The sequence below is a fragment of the Crocuta crocuta genome, unplaced genomic scaffold (genome assembly GCF_008692635.1).
Source record: "Crocuta crocuta isolate KB4526 unplaced genomic scaffold, BGI_CrCroc_1.0 scaffold218, whole genome shotgun sequence".
NCBI lineage: Eukaryota > Metazoa > Chordata > Mammalia > Carnivora > Hyaenidae > Crocuta > Crocuta crocuta.
Window position 1 is genome coordinate 9,432,719 of NW_027533170.1, and position 19,196 is coordinate 9,451,914.

The following is a 19,196-nucleotide window of genomic DNA, read 5'->3' on the forward strand; positions in this document are numbered from 1 at the left end:
AAGAATGTGTGAGTAGATTTCCATATTCCCAGGTGACACGTAATCCAGACTCTGAGAAGGTTAGTAGGACCACCACTTTGGGATTCCAGCAAGTAGTAATATAAAGCAGTTTAAATAGGATATTTACAGGATCTCCGTTTTGGTGGGCTTGATTAGAAAAATACACCTTAGGTGGAAATTGAGATACTTTATTTACACAGATCAGGCAAGTGATTTGAGGAAAAAAGAATAGGGATCTTGATTTTTATTACAAAATAGAAGAATACAGAAAGGCTTATTCTTGAATACTTTTCCATTGGAAAGTACACTGTACTTTCTATAAGTACACTATAAGCCACATTTCGTTCTTATAATATCAAATTAAGTATTTATTCCTTTTTATATTCAGCTGCTGCTTGATTGTACTCTCTGATTCACACAAAGCACTTTTCCCGGGACTTGTGTGTTGTGTGCATGAGCATGCGTATACACGCACATATGTCCACTTGGGGTGGTCAGTTCACTAGCACATCACTGCCATCACGATACATGGGAGCTAAAACTATGTTAAAATTCGTTTTCAGGGCAAATAAAGGTAGCTGAGATCCGTAATTCTTTAGTCTGTGTCATCAAGCTGTCTATCTGGGGATTACTGCTGCTGAAGTAGTTGAGGTCTAGTCTCTGGTGGTAGCTCATTCTGTTGAGCTACAAACTATCTGAGGGTCAAAGAGAGACTAGTCAAATAATACATAGTAAGCCTCATTTCAGTGTTAGAAAATACAGTGGCAGGTGCATGGGGAAGTGTCCAACCTTGCTAACTAATGAAATGCAAAGTAAAAGAACTATTTGTAGAGCCCATCTAACCAGTGATGTTCTCTTGTGTAATGGGCAATAGGTATAATAGCACATCTAATCCTAATCTTGGTATTTTATACCAAGTAAATAATTCAGCATAAGCAGAAACCTACATACTAAGATGTTGATTATGGTGGCCCTGAATTTTTTTTTTAAAAAAGGAACTGGTTTAACAAATAGGAAACACCAGGGCAGTTGTATTAAGCAGCCGTTAAAAAATGGTGATTGAAAAGACACATGAGTTCGGAGTGCCTGGGTGGCTCAGTTGGTTGAGCATCTGACTTAGGCTCAGGTCATGATCTCACTGTCCATGAGTTTGAGCCCTGCATTGGGCTCTGTGCCAAGAGCTTGGAGCCTGGAACTGGAACCTGCTTCAGATTCTGTGTCTCCCTCTCTCTCTGCCCCTCCCCTGCGTGTGCTCTGTCTCTCTGTCTCTCTGTCTCTCTCTCTCTCTCAAAAATAAACAATAAAAAAAAGACACATGAGTTCATGTGACACAGCCAAGCAAAGTATAAAATATGCAGTATACTGTGATCAAAACCATGTAAAAATGGATTTAGATAGGTTCTAGGAAACAACCATTTTAGGAAGGAGGAACGTGCGGTTTAAAGTATTTACTGTTATGTCATAGTTTTGTATGCTGCGTATCAGACTTGACAGTGAACAAAGGACCTGTATTTTCATTATAGGTGTTGTAGAATACTTGAGCACCGGTGGAGTAGAAACAAATCATAAAGACTTTAAGGAACTGAGATATAATGAGAGTCTTACAAACTTCAGCTGTAACGGGAAAAACGGGACAACCAATGGAAGGATCACTCATGGTTTCAAGTTGAAGAGTGCCTACGAGAGTGGCCTGATGCCTTACACAAATTACACGTTTGATTTCAAGGTGACTTTTGAGATTGAGAAGCTTTTCAAACCTCCAGCTTTTTTGGAGAGTCTTGTAACTTTATTATGTCTTTAAAATGTGGATGCATAGAGGTGCCTGGGTGGCTCAGTTAGTTGAGTGTCTGACCCTTGATTTTGGCTCAGGTCATGATCCCAGGGTTGTGGGATGCAGCCCCACGTTGGGCTCCTTGCTGAGTGTGGGGTCTGCTTCGGATTCTCTCTTCTTTCCCTCTACGCCATCTCCCTCCCCCCAGCCACTCTGTGTGCACACATGGTTGCGCTTTCTCTCCACCAGTGTGGGTGTGTGTTCAGCCTGGAAGCAGCCATCTCGAATCCGTTCACATCAGTGTTCTCTTATCACTCTTCTGTGGAATTTGATGTGATTGGTGTCCCATTCCTACTTGCGAGGTGCCTGATAGAATCATTTCCAGGGAGAGAAATCAGATGGAATAATGATAGTAAATCCTGAGTTAACTGTCACTGTTTGGGGGCAGTTACATTTCCTTTTTTTTTTTTTAATTTTTTTTTTAATGTTTTATTTATTTCTAGGAGAGCGAGAGAGAGAGCGTGAGCAGGGGAGGGTCAGAGAGAGAGGGAGTCACAGACTCTGAAACAGGCTCCAGGCTCTGAGCTGGCAGTCAGCACAGAGCCCGATGCGGGGCTCGAACCCATGAACCGCGAGATCGTGACCTAAGCGAAAGTCGGACGCTTAACCGACTAAGCCACCCAGGTGCCCTGGGGGGCAGTTACATTTCTTATATGCTATTGCTAACAGCTGTTCAGAGAGTACCATGTAGTATCTAATTGGGTGTCAGTTGGAGTGGCATATTTCATCTCTCATATTTTAATTTAACTGAAAGGTACTCCTTGAGTGCTAAAATGTGTTTTATATTAGCCATTTTAAGATATATCTTCTACTTATATTCCTTCATACACAGTTAACGGCTTATAATATGGAGCCTTGCCTTAGAGCTTTTTTAATATCCTCATTTTTAATATCGATGGTTGTTTAGGGCTTGCATTCATCTGTCCTTTTTAACCATCTAATGAATTTCTGTTCTCCTAAATCTTAGATTTCCATTTCTAACCTCCTGGAAAAATAATCCTTCAGGTTAGATTGTAGATTGTTAGAATGTAAATACTAGTGTTAGCTGGATTTTAATTTCAGAGGAGGAGGGCCATTTAGACTTCTTTGAGAGACTGTTGAAAAGCTTGAAGTCTTTTTAATTTGACTTTGGAAGAGCCACAGTGCTGTAGATAATAATTTAACCCTGGGAACAAATTAATGTGTTAGTTTGAAGAGAGGCTAGAGGAGACTGGGGAAAATGAACATGTGAGCGACGGAAGAGTAATCAGAAGAGTAAAACCAGGGCAGTGTAGGAGCTTACCTGCCAAGGAAAGAAGGCCTTTCTAGGGAAAGAGTAGTATGCTTTACGCTTCAGAAAGATGTTGGTTAAAGATGCTTCACTGGAGAGCTAGGCACAGAGACTAGAATGTGGTGAGTTAAAGAATATAGCTGGGTGATGAGGCAGTGAAAACCAGCTTTTTAGATTCTTGTTTTAAAGAGGAGGCAAGGGGGGCGTCTGGGTGGCTCAGTGGGTTAAAGTGTCAACCTCAGCTCAGGTCATGATCTCACGGTTCATGAGTTCAAGCCTCACATCGGTCTCTGTGCTGACAGCTCAGAGCCTGGAGCCTGTTTCAGATTCTGTGTCTCCCTCTCTCTCTCTTCCTCTCTCCTGTTCACACTTTGTCTCTCTCTCAAAAATAAACAAACATTAAAATTTTTAAAGAGGAGGCAAGGGCGATAACCAAAATGTGGGAGAGATTAGAGATTTTTTCTCTCTCGTTCTTATTGCAATACATGATAGGAGGAAGACACTTAAACTTGCTTCAGTATTTTTGCCTGAAACCATGTTGAGAGGCTCAAATTACAGGGAGGAGAGGGACAAACCGAGAGACGCCAGGCGCCGTGCATGGGTGCTGCTGAGGATGTTCAGGGCAGACGTGGCCCTGCCCTCATGGAGCTCACAGTGTGGTGGGAGAGGCAGGTCTCAACCACGCAGATGAGTGTGTCATTACACGTTGGGGTACGACTTAACAAGACAAGCTTGGAGGTGGTGGCAGGTATTAAGAGGGTGACTGAACTCGAGACAAAGGCTGAGAAGAAATGAACCAACTGACACGTACAAGAAAGTGTTCCAGGCAGAAGGAACAGTGTACGTGGAGGCCCTGGGGCAAGAAAGAGCTTGGCACCTACAAGAAGTGTCTTCCCGCCCCACCCCCTGTCCCCCGACAGAAAGGCTAGCATGGTAACAGCGTAGTGAGCCTGGGAAAATAGTACAAGTTAGGGCAGAGAAGCAGAGGCCATACCATGAAGGATCTTGTAGGCCTCATTAAAGATTAGAAAGTCCAGAAAGAGGAAGAATGTACAATTATTGTCCCTAAACCGTCTTCATTCTGCTAGATTGGACATTTGGGGACAATTTGGTTTATGTCGTACCACCTCTCACATGCCAGTACTCCCCTTGTTTACCAGACGTGACTGTAAGGGTATGTCTTTAAAGCCCTCAGTATTTCAGTGTTCTCTTCTGTGAGGCCTTATCGTTTTTTTCCTTCTGTTTTTCAGGGTATAATTGACTACATCTTCTATTCTAAACCTCAGCTGAACACTTTAGGCATCCTGGGACCTCTGGACCACCACTGGCTAGTTGAGAATAACATCAGCGGCTGCCCACATCCACTCATCCCCTCCGACCACTTCTCACTTTTTGCACAACTGGAGCTCTTACTGCCTTCCCTGCCCCAAGTTAACGGCATTCACCTTCCTGGCAGGAGGTAGTCAAGTACCTTCAGGACGACCTCAATTTCACTTGTAAACTCATGAAATCTGAATATAGGGGAGTGAGGTATGGCCACCAGGGTTTTGTTTTGTTTTTTTCTTTTCCTTGATGATTTGAATTTTCGATCTTGATTATTTGATAAGGATATCGTATGAAAGCCAGGTGCTAGCAACAGACAAATTCTGAGCCCAACATGCTTTATATACTGTTAGACAGGGATCGGTGTGTTTACACCTATCTTTAACTTGTTACAAGTAGTTTTCCTGTTTCTTCTATCCAATGTAATATTTTCATGCCTTGAAATAGGAAAATGTTTGAACACATCTTCTCTTTGCACAGAAATCTGTAGCACTACTTTTTTGAGGCCAGTAATAATAACATCCAGAGACCATTCTTCCATACTTTACTCCCTCCCTTTTCAGACTTGTTTGTAAAATATAGACTTTGAATTTAGCCTTTATGATTGTATATGATCCACAGAAGACCTGATTTATGAAATTTTGTACTGAGAAAATCAGATTTGGAAATGATTGTATTGTAAACTGAGGCTAAGTTTTTTTACTGTTTCATGTGTTATAAAGGCCAGCTTGTAAAAGAAGTTGCAACAGACTTTCTCTGCTGATGATTTGCACTGTGTTAGGGTTTTGTTAGCCCTTTTGTACTACTTTATTTTTAAACTGAGAACATTGCTCTTTAAATCTAAATCTGCTTAAAGCTTTGGACATTTTCTCAGACCAGAGGCAACTTATCCATGAATTCCTGGGTTTTTACAAAAACTGTCTACCAGGACAAATAAGCTGAGCAGTGAATGATCTGTAGGCATTTATGGACTGAATGTAATGGTTGATATATGTACATTCTGATATTTTTAAATCTTTAACTTTTTTAAGTTAAAAAATTCCAGCTGCTTGGATACAGCTTCTTAACTCCTTTTTGAGACACTTCCTGTCCTATCTCCACTGTGCCTGCCTAAATTCGTTCTCACCAAGCACTGCCTGTGCATGCAGAGAAAATCTGTGCATCCTCTTTTATATTTTTTAAATACTGTTTTAACATTTGTGAGAATTTTATGAAAATGCTTTTGTATGAGCTGTGGCTTTTTTTCCATTGTGAAGCATTGAATATCCCATTTTGAACATATTCATGGGGTGGGTCCCTGGGTCTTTTTGCTCATCAGACCCAAGCACTGCTTCTTGGTGTCTGTCATTGCACAGTGCTGTTCGTCACCCAGAATACTACTATCTATCATGTGAATTCTTGTTGTTTTCCATGTACTCCTTAGTCTCCGTGGTTTTTTTTTTTAATCATTCCTTTTTAAAAAAAAAAAAAAAGAAAGAAAAAGAAAAGAATTTTCCATTTATGAAACAGTATAAATGAGATATATTTTCAAAACAGGTCCCTACGACAATTCTTCAGATCATTTATAAAGTGACTAAGTCATTTTAGGAGGTCAACCAAGGTAAAAGTTGCATCGTATCCTGTATTTTGCCCATAGTGCCAGGAGTAGATTAGAGATTAAAGCCAGCTTTTAACTTTGCAAAGTTAACTTGTACGTATTCTGTTCTTGTTCATTCATTCTCTCAAAAATCAAATGAATTCGGAGGGAACGTGGTCTAACTGCTTTTGTTTCCACTGCAGGCAGGGGAGCAAAAGGGCACCATGTGCGCGTTGAGTAAAACTGTTGAGATGTTCTTAACAATTTTTATACAGAGAGTGAGTCATTTTGGATAATGACTTAAAATTTTATGAAAAATATTCAGCACTTAAATGTGCTTATTCTGTTTTTAAGAGAAAATAAAATTACATACTGTTTAAATAAATGATATTTTTTTTCTTTTTTAAAGAATTTTCCAAAAGGTGTTGATCTTGAATCTTGTCTGGGACCTGGTTTTTCCTTTGAGGTTTTTAAGGATTTTGTTGTGATGGCTTTTTATTTTTTGCTTTTTGTTTCAAGTTGTGCTGACACCAAACACATCCAGTTTATAATCAGTACATTGGAAAGCTGGTATTACTGATATAGAACCAATGCATAACTTTTTATGGGGTTTTTGTTTTGTTTTATTTTTATTTTTTTGTAAAGTGTGAATAAAAGGTGTGTTTACTCATTTTTCCTAAACACTGTGTTGGTAATGTGCATCATGACAATTTCCAGCGAGGGCGAGCTGGAGCTGGTTGGGCTGTTGAGGCAAGGGAACCGCTTTTCCTGTGACCTGCGTTAGGTGATGCGAGAACAGGCCCAGAGAGCTTTACGGACGGGGAGGGAGAAGCACTTACTCACTTGTATTTGTTAGTGGAGGATGTGTTCTTTTCATAGATGCTGGAACTAGAGTGCACTTGTTAGATGCTAAAGGTTTGAGCTTTACACAAAATGTTTTCATCTGTGTTTGTTATTGTCTGCAATATATTTGAATTTGGCGACAGCATAGTAAGATACGAGGGCCTGTCGTGTCTCGAAACTGTTCTTGCCTCTTTTGGGCACACTGCATTCTGTGGGCCCATCTGAACAGCTTCTCCATCTTAATATAGTGACAGATTGAACCAAGAGTGTAGATTTACAACTGTCACCTTCAAAAGAGAAAGAAATATTTTGGGTCTGTAGGGAATGAACAGTCAGACCAAAATAGACTGATAACTTTTGTTAAGCAAGGTTTTGTGTTTTAAATATTTTCTGGGTCCTGAATAATTTCCAATGATCCATACTCCTTAAAATGCAATAAAAACTAGTACGTTTTCACAGTATAGACTTTTTTTTCCAAAATTCTGTAACACATATATTTAATGTGGTGTTGCCATAATGTAATTTCAGTGTTCTTGCTGGATAAATCTATTTTATGAATGTTTTACAGAGAATTTCGGGGTATGTTTTCTGTTTTTACTGATCTGAAATTTGGAGGCACTCAATTCCTTGTAAATCTCTTGAAGTACATTTTACCGTATTACTGGTAATTATTTATGCTTTGAGAATTGAAATAATGTTCATCAAAATTAATTTATGACATAATTTAAACTAAAGTTGTAGAAATAAATTGTTGATTGCAACTTTAATGGTCCTAGAAAACAGGCAAGGAACATCTCCAAGAAATGTGTTTTTATTCTTGATTTGGTGACAGCCAGGAAAACTTATTTTGAGTTAGCACTTTGAAACCTAAGGACGTGATTAAATTGGGTGGAATGCACTTCTAAATGTTGAATTTAAAATTTCAAAGCTCTTCTAATAAGCTTTCAATATTCAAGCTTTCAGCGACAAATTCCAGTTGTAGTATTCCATTTTTTACTATATAATTTATGGAATTCGTTTCCCCAGTGACTTCTAAGGTCTTGGGGTCATGTCACCTGTAAGACAAAAGCCAACCTCGGCAAAGCAACTACAGCGGTTGGTTCTTTTAATGAACTGATCAGAGTATTGCATACAAATGCTGCAGATGCTGCAGACGGCACCTTTAGCAAGTGTCTCTCCCCTACTCGGAAACAGTATTTTAAGATGTTCACTTGGCTCTTCTTTTTGGTTACATAAAGTTTAATAACCGGTATGTTGAAGTAGCCTCTAAAATAGAGGACCTAGTCGTTATTGACAGTACGTTATTTCGTGTAATATGCACTGGGCTAGTTTGTGTTTCCCGTTCCTGTGACAGAACCCAGCACACTATCTGCACTAAGCTCGAAGAATGTCGCATTTGCCTAGGCAGCTCTTTCGTAAGGGTCGTGGGAAACCGAATATGTACCTATGGACTGGTGGTAACAAGGGCTTTTACTGTTCTTTTCAGTGGAACCTTCTTGGTCAAATTGTAACTAGCTAGTATTATATTTATATACAGGGTCTCTTTTCTTTACTGATGTATTTTCCTACTCATAGCCAACCAATAAATTCAATATCTGTTTCAAATATCCTAAAAGTGTAATTTGTATAGCTGTAGTACCGAGGTTTGAGATGAATAAATGTTAGCAGACCACATGATTAAAATTCTGGGTCATCCGGGACAGGATTGTAACTCACCCTCTGAAAGGGTGAGTGAATATGGACCGCGACAGGGGGAGACAGTGTATTGACTGTGTTTTTCTGTGTAACACTCCTATCTTTGCCAAAGTTCAGTTTGATATTTGGGCAACTGATGGTCCATTTGCATTTAGGAACTTTGTTGTTGTTGTTGTTGTTACCAATATACCTCGTTCAGTATAAGAATTAGGCTCATGTGTCTTCCGTCTTTTTTAGAAGGAGTTTGATGATTTTAAATAAATGCTTTTAAATACGGTAACAAACATCGTGTTGCTGGGGTTATACTAATTCACTAGATGTTTTGCTTTTCACCTGTATATATTATCGTATATATAAACTTTAAAAATGGGACTTCAATCTCTTGAGCGAAAAGTCCATTTGCTTTTTAGAAACTACTTCTGTAACAGATGTGAGTTTTTATGTATGCTAGAAAAAGTCCTTTATTTTTTTTTTCAAAATTTTTTAATGTTTTATTTATTTCTGAGAGAGAGACAGCGTGAGCAGGGGAGGGTCAGAGAGAGAGGGAGACACAGAGTCCGAAACAGGCTCCAGGCTCTGAGCTGTCAGCACGGAGCCCGACGCGGGGCTTGAACCCATGAACCCTGAGATCATGACCTGAGCCGAAGTTGGACATCCAACCAACTGAGCCACCCAGGCACCCCTAGAAAAAGTCCTTTTAAACTCAGATGACCATGAACGTTTGCCAAGACTGTCCAGTTTTTAAAGTAGGCATTTTCTACTTAATCCTTTATATGTGATTTTGCCTCTATAATAGAAAAGTCTTGCTCCTTCTCATAACTGTCAAGAAGTAAGTGTATGAAAAAGTAAATGAAGTATTATGCCTGTGTTACTTTATCAGTTCTAGTTTAGGTTCTTTAGAGGAACCCAAGTACCTAAGGGAACATGAAGTGAAATAATATTTGGAATAAAGCTGTTGGGGTTCTAGGTAACCATGTTTTGTATACTCAGAATTCCAATTTGGAGTGTTATGTAGGTGTTCACATTTAAATTGAGTTTAGAATAAGCTCTCAAGGGTGCCTGGATGCCTCAGTTGGTTATGAGTTCAAGCCACTTGTGGGGGCTATGCACTGACAGTGCAGAGCCTTCTTGGGGGATTCTCTCTCCCTCTCTCTCTGCCCACCTCTACCCGCCCACACTCTCTCAAAATATAAATAAATCAACTTAAAAAAAAAAAAGCTTTCACAAGTACTTGTAAAGACAGTTTTGATAAACATTACGTGTTAGAAGAATCGTACAGAAGATAGTTTTTACTAGAATTTTACAAGAGGTTGAGAAACATTTCTCTAAGTTAATTTCTTCCAAATGATAAAACATAAGATGTTCGAAGTAGATTGCTCTCCAAATAACTAATCGACCCGTCTTCTAGGAATTCGGAGAACTAGTGGATTACAGGGCGGGTTGTGAACCAGTTTCTGTGGTTTCTTTAGCAACATTAACATATTTAATCAAGTAAGTAAGTTTTTACAATTTTCTTTGAACTCCAGCCCTCACATCACTCTAATGTGTTCAGAAGCTGTTCAGTTATTTGGGGCCTGTCCTAAGATTTTGCTCACTACACCAGTGCGACCAGAGGCGGCAGGCTCAAAGGTTCTTGGGGCCTTCCTAGCACCGTGAGGAAGCTGCAGGCCCCACGGAGCCCATCGGCACCACTGTGTCTTAGTTCCTGTCTCCTCCACCAGCCCTGTGAGTTCCCTGTCTCCCTGCACGGCAAACCCAGTTGTACTATCCATTTCCCAACTGTATGTAATTCTTGAAAACCTGGTCTGTTAAAGACACTGAAAAGGAATGATGGCGTGACCAAAGCCTTTTAATACTCATGCTGATGCAGGTGACTGGTTCTCCGGGCGGTGACATAGGTGTCAGGGGTTTGTGAGTTAGAACCTTCCTCCTTGTTGATAGGATGCTTGCTAGTGGTAACTTAGAACAGGCCCGATAGTGGGAGCCCTATGCTTGTCCATTTTGTTGAATCAGAGTTGTTCTTTATGTACTTTTCTTGGTCACCATACTGATTGATACTCATTTGAAATTTTCTTGTTGGATGTTATGCTAAGATTTATCAGCCCTGGTTTCTGACTTCAAGTTGCTCATCGGTCATTATAATCCAGTGTAGTGTGTGCCATCGGTACACCGGGCCATGGAAGGAGCAAATCTCTGCCTACATGAGCCTATAAAATTGTCCAGAGATGACCTTAGAGCTAGTTTTGAAGGACTAAGAACTTATTTCCCAGATGATTAATAGCTACTACAGTAAAACCCTTTGTGAAATGTGTGCAATTATGAATAGAACGGATTTTGGACATGTGGGTATTTCAGTGGGAAGCTCACAAGTGGAGTGGTGGGAACACGGTGGATGCTTTGGAGCCTTGAGCCACAGGTGGTGAACTTAACCCTATAGGTGGTGATAAAGAGCCGTACAAGGGTTTTAAGATATTTTTTAATGTTTGTTTATTTAATTTATTTATTTAATGTTTTATTTATTTCTAGGAGAGAGAGAGAGACAGCGTGAGCAGGGGAGGGTCAGAGAGAGAGGGAGTCACAGACTGAAACAGACTCCAGGCTCTGAGCTGGCAGTCAGCACAGAGCCCAACGCGGGGCCCGAACACATGAACCGCGAGATCATGACCTAAGCAAAAGTCGGACGCTTAACCGACTAAGCCACCCAGGCGCCCCATAATGTTTATTTTTGAGAGAGACAGCAGGGGAGGGGCAGAGAGAGAGAGACAGAATCTGAAGCAGGTGTGGGACTTGAGCTCAACAAACCGTGAGATCATGACCTGAGCCAAAGTCAGACACTTAACCAACTAAGCCACTTAGGCACCCCTCGAAGGTTTTTAAATGGGAGCAGCGGGGAGCAGCATTACCAGGTTTATGTTTTAGAAAGGTTGCTGTAGTAGTGCTGTGTGTGAGGGGTGGATTAAAACAATATAACTAGTTAACTGGCTTCTGGTGTGGTCCGTAAGCTGAGGAGGGCTTGCAGCATTATCGAAGAAAGAAAGGGGAATTAGAAATGTTCAGGAAGAATCTCAATTTATCCCTCATTTGTGGGTTTTGTGCAGTCACTCCTTACTTTCATCAGGCAGCAAACCCTGACTCCACATCTCTTAGGTGTTTGCCTCCAGAGCAAACTTTTTTCCTCTACTGACCTCACTAAAACATTCAGGCAAAGAATTTTGTTTCTCAAGCTATGCTTTACTGCATTTCGTATTATTTTTCATGCAGATTTTAGTCTACGAAAGAGATCCAGTGTGTCTCCACTGAACAATTAATTACTAGGCATTAAAAGATACTTTAAGGGGCGCCTGGGTGGCTCAGTTGAGCGTCTGACTTCAGCTCCGGTCATAATCTCACAGTTCGTGGGTTTGAGCTCTGCATCAGGCTCTGTGCTGACAGCTGGGAGCCTGGAGCCTGCTTCAGATTCTGTCTCCCTCTCTCTCTCTCTGCCCCTCCCATGCTTGTGCTCTCTCTCTCTCTCTCTCTCTCTCTCAAAAATAAACATTAAAAAAATTTTTTTAAGATACTTTTAATACAGCAATGCATCAGATGGAAGGAATCCAAAAATTCCAAGCCCAAGTATTAGTATCCCCTCATGGAGAGGATTAGACCTGTGTCAGTCTAGTAGCCTCTGGCCACATGTGCCTTTTGAGAACTTGAAACATAGCTAGTGTGACTGGAACTAAAATGCTTTTCTATAAAACTTCACTGTTGTGATAGGACCAAATTTCCCTGTACCTGACACATTGTGTAAGATTAGAAACCAATGTATTGCTTGTGTTAGACATAAACACTTCATCAGTTGATGTCAGAAAACAGTTTCTGCCCTATTTTACTAAACAATTTATACTGTAATGTGTTTGAGTGCTTAATGCTGGCAACATGAGTTACTATGTCTCTGTAAATTATTAGCAATTGAGATACCTTTGTTCATTTTCAAAGAAGTTACTTCTCTGGTTTAAAAACTATGGTCAAATTATTAAATTTAAAATCAGGGCTGATATAAATAGAAGTGAGCTAGTCCCACAACTGGAACAATAAAAACTAGAAGGTATATCCACGAATTTCATGATGACAATTACAATTTACTGCACCAGAGGAAAAGGAAAAGCCTCTGTTAAAAAAAAAAAAAAGGTAATAAAGTGAACATTAAAATATGTTTTCTAAATACTTAACTGAATTCAGTGTTTCCTGTCAACAGTCAAAAAAGAATAACAAGGGGTGCCTGGTGGCTAAATTGGTTAATTGTCCAACTTCGGCTCAGGTCATGATCTCGTGGTTCCTGGGTTCAGGCCCCTCATCGGACTCTGTGCTGACAGCTCAGACCCTGGACCCTGTTTCAGATTCTGTGTCTCCCTCTCCCTCTGCCCCTCCTCTGCTCGTGCTCTGTCTCTCTCTCAAAAATAAACACTTAAAAAAAAGAATAATAAACAAAATCACCTGAAATAAAAGTCCACCAGGGTTTTTTTTTCCTATTTGTAACAGGACGTGAGCTTGTAGATTTGGCCAGCTATATAAAGGCTAGTATTCTTCCACAGGAAAAGAATTTTTTAATGGAGATATGGTATAAAACTCCTATATTTCTATTTGGAAATTTTGTTAGAAAATGAAGACACTAAATATTTTACAAAAATGAAATCTGTTCAGTTACACCAACAGTTACCTATATTACAAGACCTTCCTAATACTATTAAAGACCAACTGGTTCAAAATTTGAAAAATTGAAAGTACTTAATTTAGAAGACTTTTGTAGTATAAAAGGCACTAACCAGTTAATACTTTGTGTATGCTTTTTCTTAACGGACTTCCAAATTTACAAAGAAATGGGAACTCTCAGCCTAAAATCAAACTTACAGCATAGATATTTTTGCATCTTTTACATCTGCCAGAAATTTTCTTCTAGATACAAAGAAAAATTGTTTTTATTACTACAGATGGTGCTCCAGCTGTTAGGTCAAAAATTTGGATTTATTGGAATTTTTTTTTATGAGCCTGATTTCCTTCATTTTGTTTCACCTTATGATGCTGATTGAAAATAGTTCCACGAACTTTTCCAAAACAGACTGAAAAGTGTCATAGTTGTTAAGTATATGTAATTTCAAATCAGAGAACTATCACCAGTTAAGACTCTTCAGAGAGAGAGAGGGGGGCACCTGGGTGGCTCAGTCCTTTAAGCGTCCGACTTCGGCTCAGGTCATGATCTCACGGTTCGTGGGTTCGAGCCCCGCATCGGGCTCTGTGCTGACAGCTAGCTCAGAGCCTGGAACCTGTTTCAGATTCTGTATCTCCGTCTCTCTCTCTGACCCTCCCCTGGTCACACTGTCTCTCTCTCTCAGAAATAAACATTTAAAAAAAAAAAAAAACTTTTCAGAGACAGAGGAGACAATTTAATGATCTTGTCTTCTTTTGCTAATATTAGCTCATTGGTTAAATTATGAAGAGATTTCAACAATAGTTTACAGTTCTTTTAATACCAGTTTAAGATTATCTTGTAACAAAAGGAATGCTTGCCAAATATTTAGTAATCAAAAGCAAACCGTATACACATTTTCTTACCAATATCAAGCTGCATATGAATGAGCAAAAATTGAAGCTCCAAGAAAAGAGTATTTGTGACCTTCCCAGACGGGTACATGAGTTTATGTTGGATTTTATGTTGTACCATGATACAAACTAAGAATGCTGATTTTTATACATTGTCTAACATTTTAACTGTAATCACATTTTGTAAGTTGGCTGCTAACAAGAAAAATTTGGAACAATTTGATGGTATGTTGGGAAGTTTAGGGTTGCTTTTCAAATTATGCAAATTTGATTTTGATGTTACTCTAGTGCCAGCACAAGAATTAGTACTTGAAAAAGTGTTCAACTTGGAGAGAAGTTGATAAGCTTTTGCTACAAAGTTAAATAGATTCATCTATAAAAGAATAAACTGGTTATGTTGATGTAGATTAAAAAACCCTTTTAATGACTTGAGGATTCAGTTATGGGATAACAAGTATAATTGGGATAATTTGGATATATGAATCTTCTTTTGCAGTTGGGTTCTAATTGTTAAAATCATTAAAGAAATTAAGTATTACACTAGAAAATACTAATGGAGAAAAGTAGTAAAGCAGGAATAGACCAAAGCATGAGACACTGAAAACGTAAAATGGCAGGCATAAATCCAATATTACTGTATATGGATGGATTAAACAAGCTCCGACTGGATAAAAATAATGGCAGCATACACGGACTACAGGAGACACACTTTAGATGCAAAGACACAAATAGGTTGGAAGTAAAAGGATGGAAGGTATTACCCAACCAAACTAAGAAAGTTGGTGTGGCTCTACTAATAAGACAAAACAGAAACCAAAAACGTTACTAGAGATAAAGAGCATTTTATAATGATGAACAACAATATGAGCTAAACAATTACCACAAACTACATGAAGCAAAACTGACCGAAGGAAAGGGATAAATAGATGGTCGTCATTAACAGTTATCCCAACGCCCCACTCCCAATGGGCAGAACAACTAGGCAGAAGATCGACAAGGAAACAGGATACTTGAACAATACTGTAGAATAAGTAGACCTAACAGACACGTATAGGACACTGTACCGGAATACACATTCTTGTCAAGTGCACACATGGAACATTCTCCAGTAGACCATAGGCTATGCCATAAAACAAGCCAGTAATTTTAAAAAACTACAACTGTACTGAATATATCCTCTGATCATAATGAAGTGAAACTAAAAAGAAAGTTGGAAAAGTTCAAAATATGTGGAAGTTTAAAGTACTCCTAAATACCAACGGGCCAAAGGAAAATAAAAAGTCAGAAGGGACATAATAAAGACTGGAGCAGAAAATAATGCAATAGAGAATAGAAAATAGAGAAATCAACAAACACAAAAGTTGATTGGAAAGATCAGCAAAATTGAGCTTTATACTGCATAGGAAAAAAGATTACTAAGATCAAGAATAAAAGGGGAGGTTATTACAAAATTTACAGAATAATTATTATGGAATACTATGGACAATGTAGGTTAATGACTGAAATTATGTAGATAAAATAGACAAATTCCCAAAACTGACAGGAAGAAATAGAAATTCTGAGTGAATGTATAAAAAGAAATTGAATAAAAAATGAAAACTAGGGGAGTCTGGGTGGCTCGGTCAGTTAAGTGTCCAACTTCAGCTCAGGTTGTGATCTCACGGTTCATGGGTTCAAGCCCTGAGTCAGGCTCTGCACTGACAGACTCTCTGCCCCTCTGCACATCCTCTCCCTCAAAAAAACAAGAACTATGTAGAAAGAAAAGCCCAAGTCCAGATGGTTTCACTTGTGATTTCTCCCAGTACTTAATAAATAATTCTTCACAATCCCTTCCAAAAATTAGAAGAAGGAAGGAACACTTAACTCCTTCTGTGAGGCCAATATTACTCTGATATCAAAGCCAGACAAAGATGTCACATGGAAAGAAAACTACACACCAGTGTTGCTAATGAATACAGATAGGAAAATCTTTGGTGAAATACCAGAAAACTAAATCCAGCAATTTGTAAAATGATTATACACCATGACCAAATGGGATTCATCTTTAAAAAATGCAAGGTTGGCTTAATATCTGCACTTAATGTAATACACTTCATCAGTAGTATAAAGGGCAATACCACAGGATCATTTATTAGGCACAGAAAAATTCTATAGCCCTTCATTTAAAGACAAAATGTCAAACAGGAATGGAAGAGACCTTTTTCAGCCGGATAAAGGGCTTTTACAAAGAACTCAAAACGGAGATCCTGCTTAGTGGTGAGAGACTGAAGGCTTTCACCCTAAGAAGATGTTTACTCTTGCCAATTCTATTCAACATTTTGCTAGAAGTTCTAGCCAGGGAAATTAGGCAAGAAAGAAAAGGTAATAAGATCTGAGAGGAAGAAGTAAAACTATATTCGTAGATGACATGAACTTGTATATAGAAAACTCCAGGTAATCCACATACCAAAAACCTATTAGGACTAGAAAATGAATTCTGCAGGAGTGAGGTGGGGGGGGGGAATAAATAAATAAATAGTTAATTAAATCAGCAAGGTTAATGGAATCCAGATCGATATACAAAAATCATTATTTCAATTCAATAGCAATGAACTAACCAAAAATAAAATTAAGAAAGCAATTGCATTACAATAAACAATAAAATGATTAAGAAGAAATTTAGTGAAAGAAGTGGAATACTTGTACACTGAAAGTTCTAAAACATTGAAAGAAGACCTAAATAAGTGTTAAGACTTCATGTTTATGGACTAAAATACTACGTACTATTGAGATGGTGATACTCCAGAAACTGATCTACAGATTCACTGTAGTCTCCATCAAAATTCCAGCTGGCTTTTTGTTTGTTGCAGAAATTGTCATGTTGGTCTTAAAATTCATGGAAATCCAAAGAACTTCAAATAGCCAAACAATATTGAAAAAGTACAAAGTTAGAATACTCAAGCTTCCTGAGTTCAAAATGTATTACAAAGCTACAGTAATCAAGAAGTGTGGTATTGACCTAAGGATAACATATAGATTAATGGAATTGAATTGAGAGGCCAGAAATAAACCCTTACATCTGTGGCCAATTGATTTGTGACAAAAGTGCCAAGACACCTACGTAGAGAAGGAACAGTGCCTTCAACAAATGGTACTGGACAACCGAATATCCAGAAGCAAAAAAATTACGCTGGACCTCAATATCACACCATGTACAAAAAGTAAAAGAAATTAAAAAAAAAATCTAAATGTAAGAGCTAAAACTATAAAATCCCTTAGGAAAATAACATGGTATAAATCTTCATGACCTTGGGTTTGAGCAATAGTTTCTTAGATGAGACATCTTAAAGTCCAAGCAACAGAAGGGAGGAAAACAGATAAATTAGACTTCATCAGAATGAAAAACTTCTGTGCTTCAAAGGAAAAGAACGTGGAACAACAGCCCACAGAATGGGAGAAAATATTTGTAAACCATGTATCTGATGAGTCTGGTCTCCAGAATATATAAAGAACTTGTACAATTCAATGATGGGAAAACAATGCAATTTAAGAATGGGTACAGGAGGGGCGCCTGGGTGGCTCAGTCGGTTAAGCATCTGACTTTGGCACAGGTCATGATTTCACGGTTCGTGGGTTTGTGCCCCACGTTGGGTTCTGTGCTGACAGCTCAGAGCCTAGAGCCTGTTTTGTCTCCCTCTCCCTCTGTACCTCCCAAACTCATGTTCTCTCTTTCTCAAAAATAAAAAAAATAAAAAGCATTAAAAATAAATTTTAAAATGAATAAAAGATTTGAATAGACATTCTCCAAGAAGACGGAGTTTCTTTTTGGAGTGATAAAAATGTTCTGAAATTAAACAGTAGTGACGGTGCCACAGCACTGTGAATAGTCTGAAAACCCTCTGAATTATATACTTTAATAAAAGGGCGAGTTTTATGGGATTTGAATTATTTGAGATTCACTCATGGGTTTTTTTTTTTGTTTTTTTTTTTTTTAATGTTTATTTATTTCTAGGAGACAGAGAGAGAGACAGCGTGAGCAGGGGAGGGTCAGAGAGAGAGGGAGTCACAGACTGAAACAGGCTCCAGGCTCTGAGCCGGCAGTCAGCACAGAGCCCGACGCGGGGCTCGAACCCACGAACCGTGAGATCATGACCTAAGCGAAAGTCGGACGCTTAACCAACTAAGGCACCCCTGAGATTCACTCATGTTAATGCGTGTAGCTGTAATAGCTGCAGTGTGATATTGCGTTGTATGAATATTCCAAAATCTACCCTTCTCTGCAACTATCTTTGTGTTTTCTAGTTTTCCGTTTCCTTCTCCCAACCATTACACACGATTCTGTTCTGAACATTCTGTTAGGTGCCAGGATTGCTGAAAGTAGTTGCTAGAAATTACTGGAATTGCTAGGTGTTGGGGCATGCATATGATTTTTACTAGATATGCTTATTCCTGTCCAATGTGTTTCTGCTTACTCTCCCATCAGAAGTTTATGAGATTTTCCCATTGTTCCACAACTTTGCCAATACCTGTTTTTCTCCAACTTTGTTTTTGGCACTCTGGTGGGTATAATGGTATTTCATTGTGGTTTCTGTCTATCTTTCCCTTATTAATAACAGCATATTTTTGCTATTTCAGGTTCCTCATATAATTCTATGCCTGTTGAGGATTTTGTCCTTTTCTGGTTAATTCATAATTCCTTATGTGCACAGGGTATTTACCCTTTATCAGTTAATGTGTCTTGCATAATTTCTCACTTGTCTTTTAATTTAAAAAATGTTTTAACTTTGTATTTTGAAATATTTTTCAGTTTTCAGAATGATGAACTGATTTTCTTGTGTCCTCAGAATATTACCAAACAGGCTACTTTTCCCTTCTGTTTAAAAAACACATAGGTTTATTTTTTTTAAAGATTTTTAAAAAATGTTTTTATTTATTCTGAGAGAGAGAGAGAGCATGAGCAGGGGAGGGTCAGAGAGAGGGAGATACAGAATCTGAAACAGGCTCCAGGCTCTGAGCTAGCTGTCAGCACAGAGCCCGACGTGGGGCTCGAACCCACGAACCATGAGATCATGACTTGAGCCGAAGTCAGATGCTTAACCAGC

The 19,196-nt window shown here is 38.8% G+C and overlaps 1 protein-coding gene across 3 annotated transcripts in view; it reads left to right on the top strand.

The window, feature by feature from the left end:
• The window catches only part of CNOT6 (CCR4-NOT transcription complex subunit 6), a 63,501-nt gene extending 54,756 nt beyond the window's left edge, over positions 1–8,745 (top strand). For all 3 annotated transcript variants that reach the window (XM_077746255.1, XM_077746258.1, XM_077746257.1), the window contains 2 exons: positions 1,524–1,726; positions 4,352–8,745. In XM_077746255.1, coding sequence (XP_077602381.1) covers positions 1,524–1,726; positions 4,352–4,564 — 416 coding nt within the window. In that variant the 3' untranslated portion in view covers positions 4,565–8,745. The remainder of the gene's footprint in view (positions 1–1,523; positions 1,727–4,351) is intronic.
• The last annotated feature ends 10,451 nt before the right edge of the window (positions 8,746–19,196 follow it).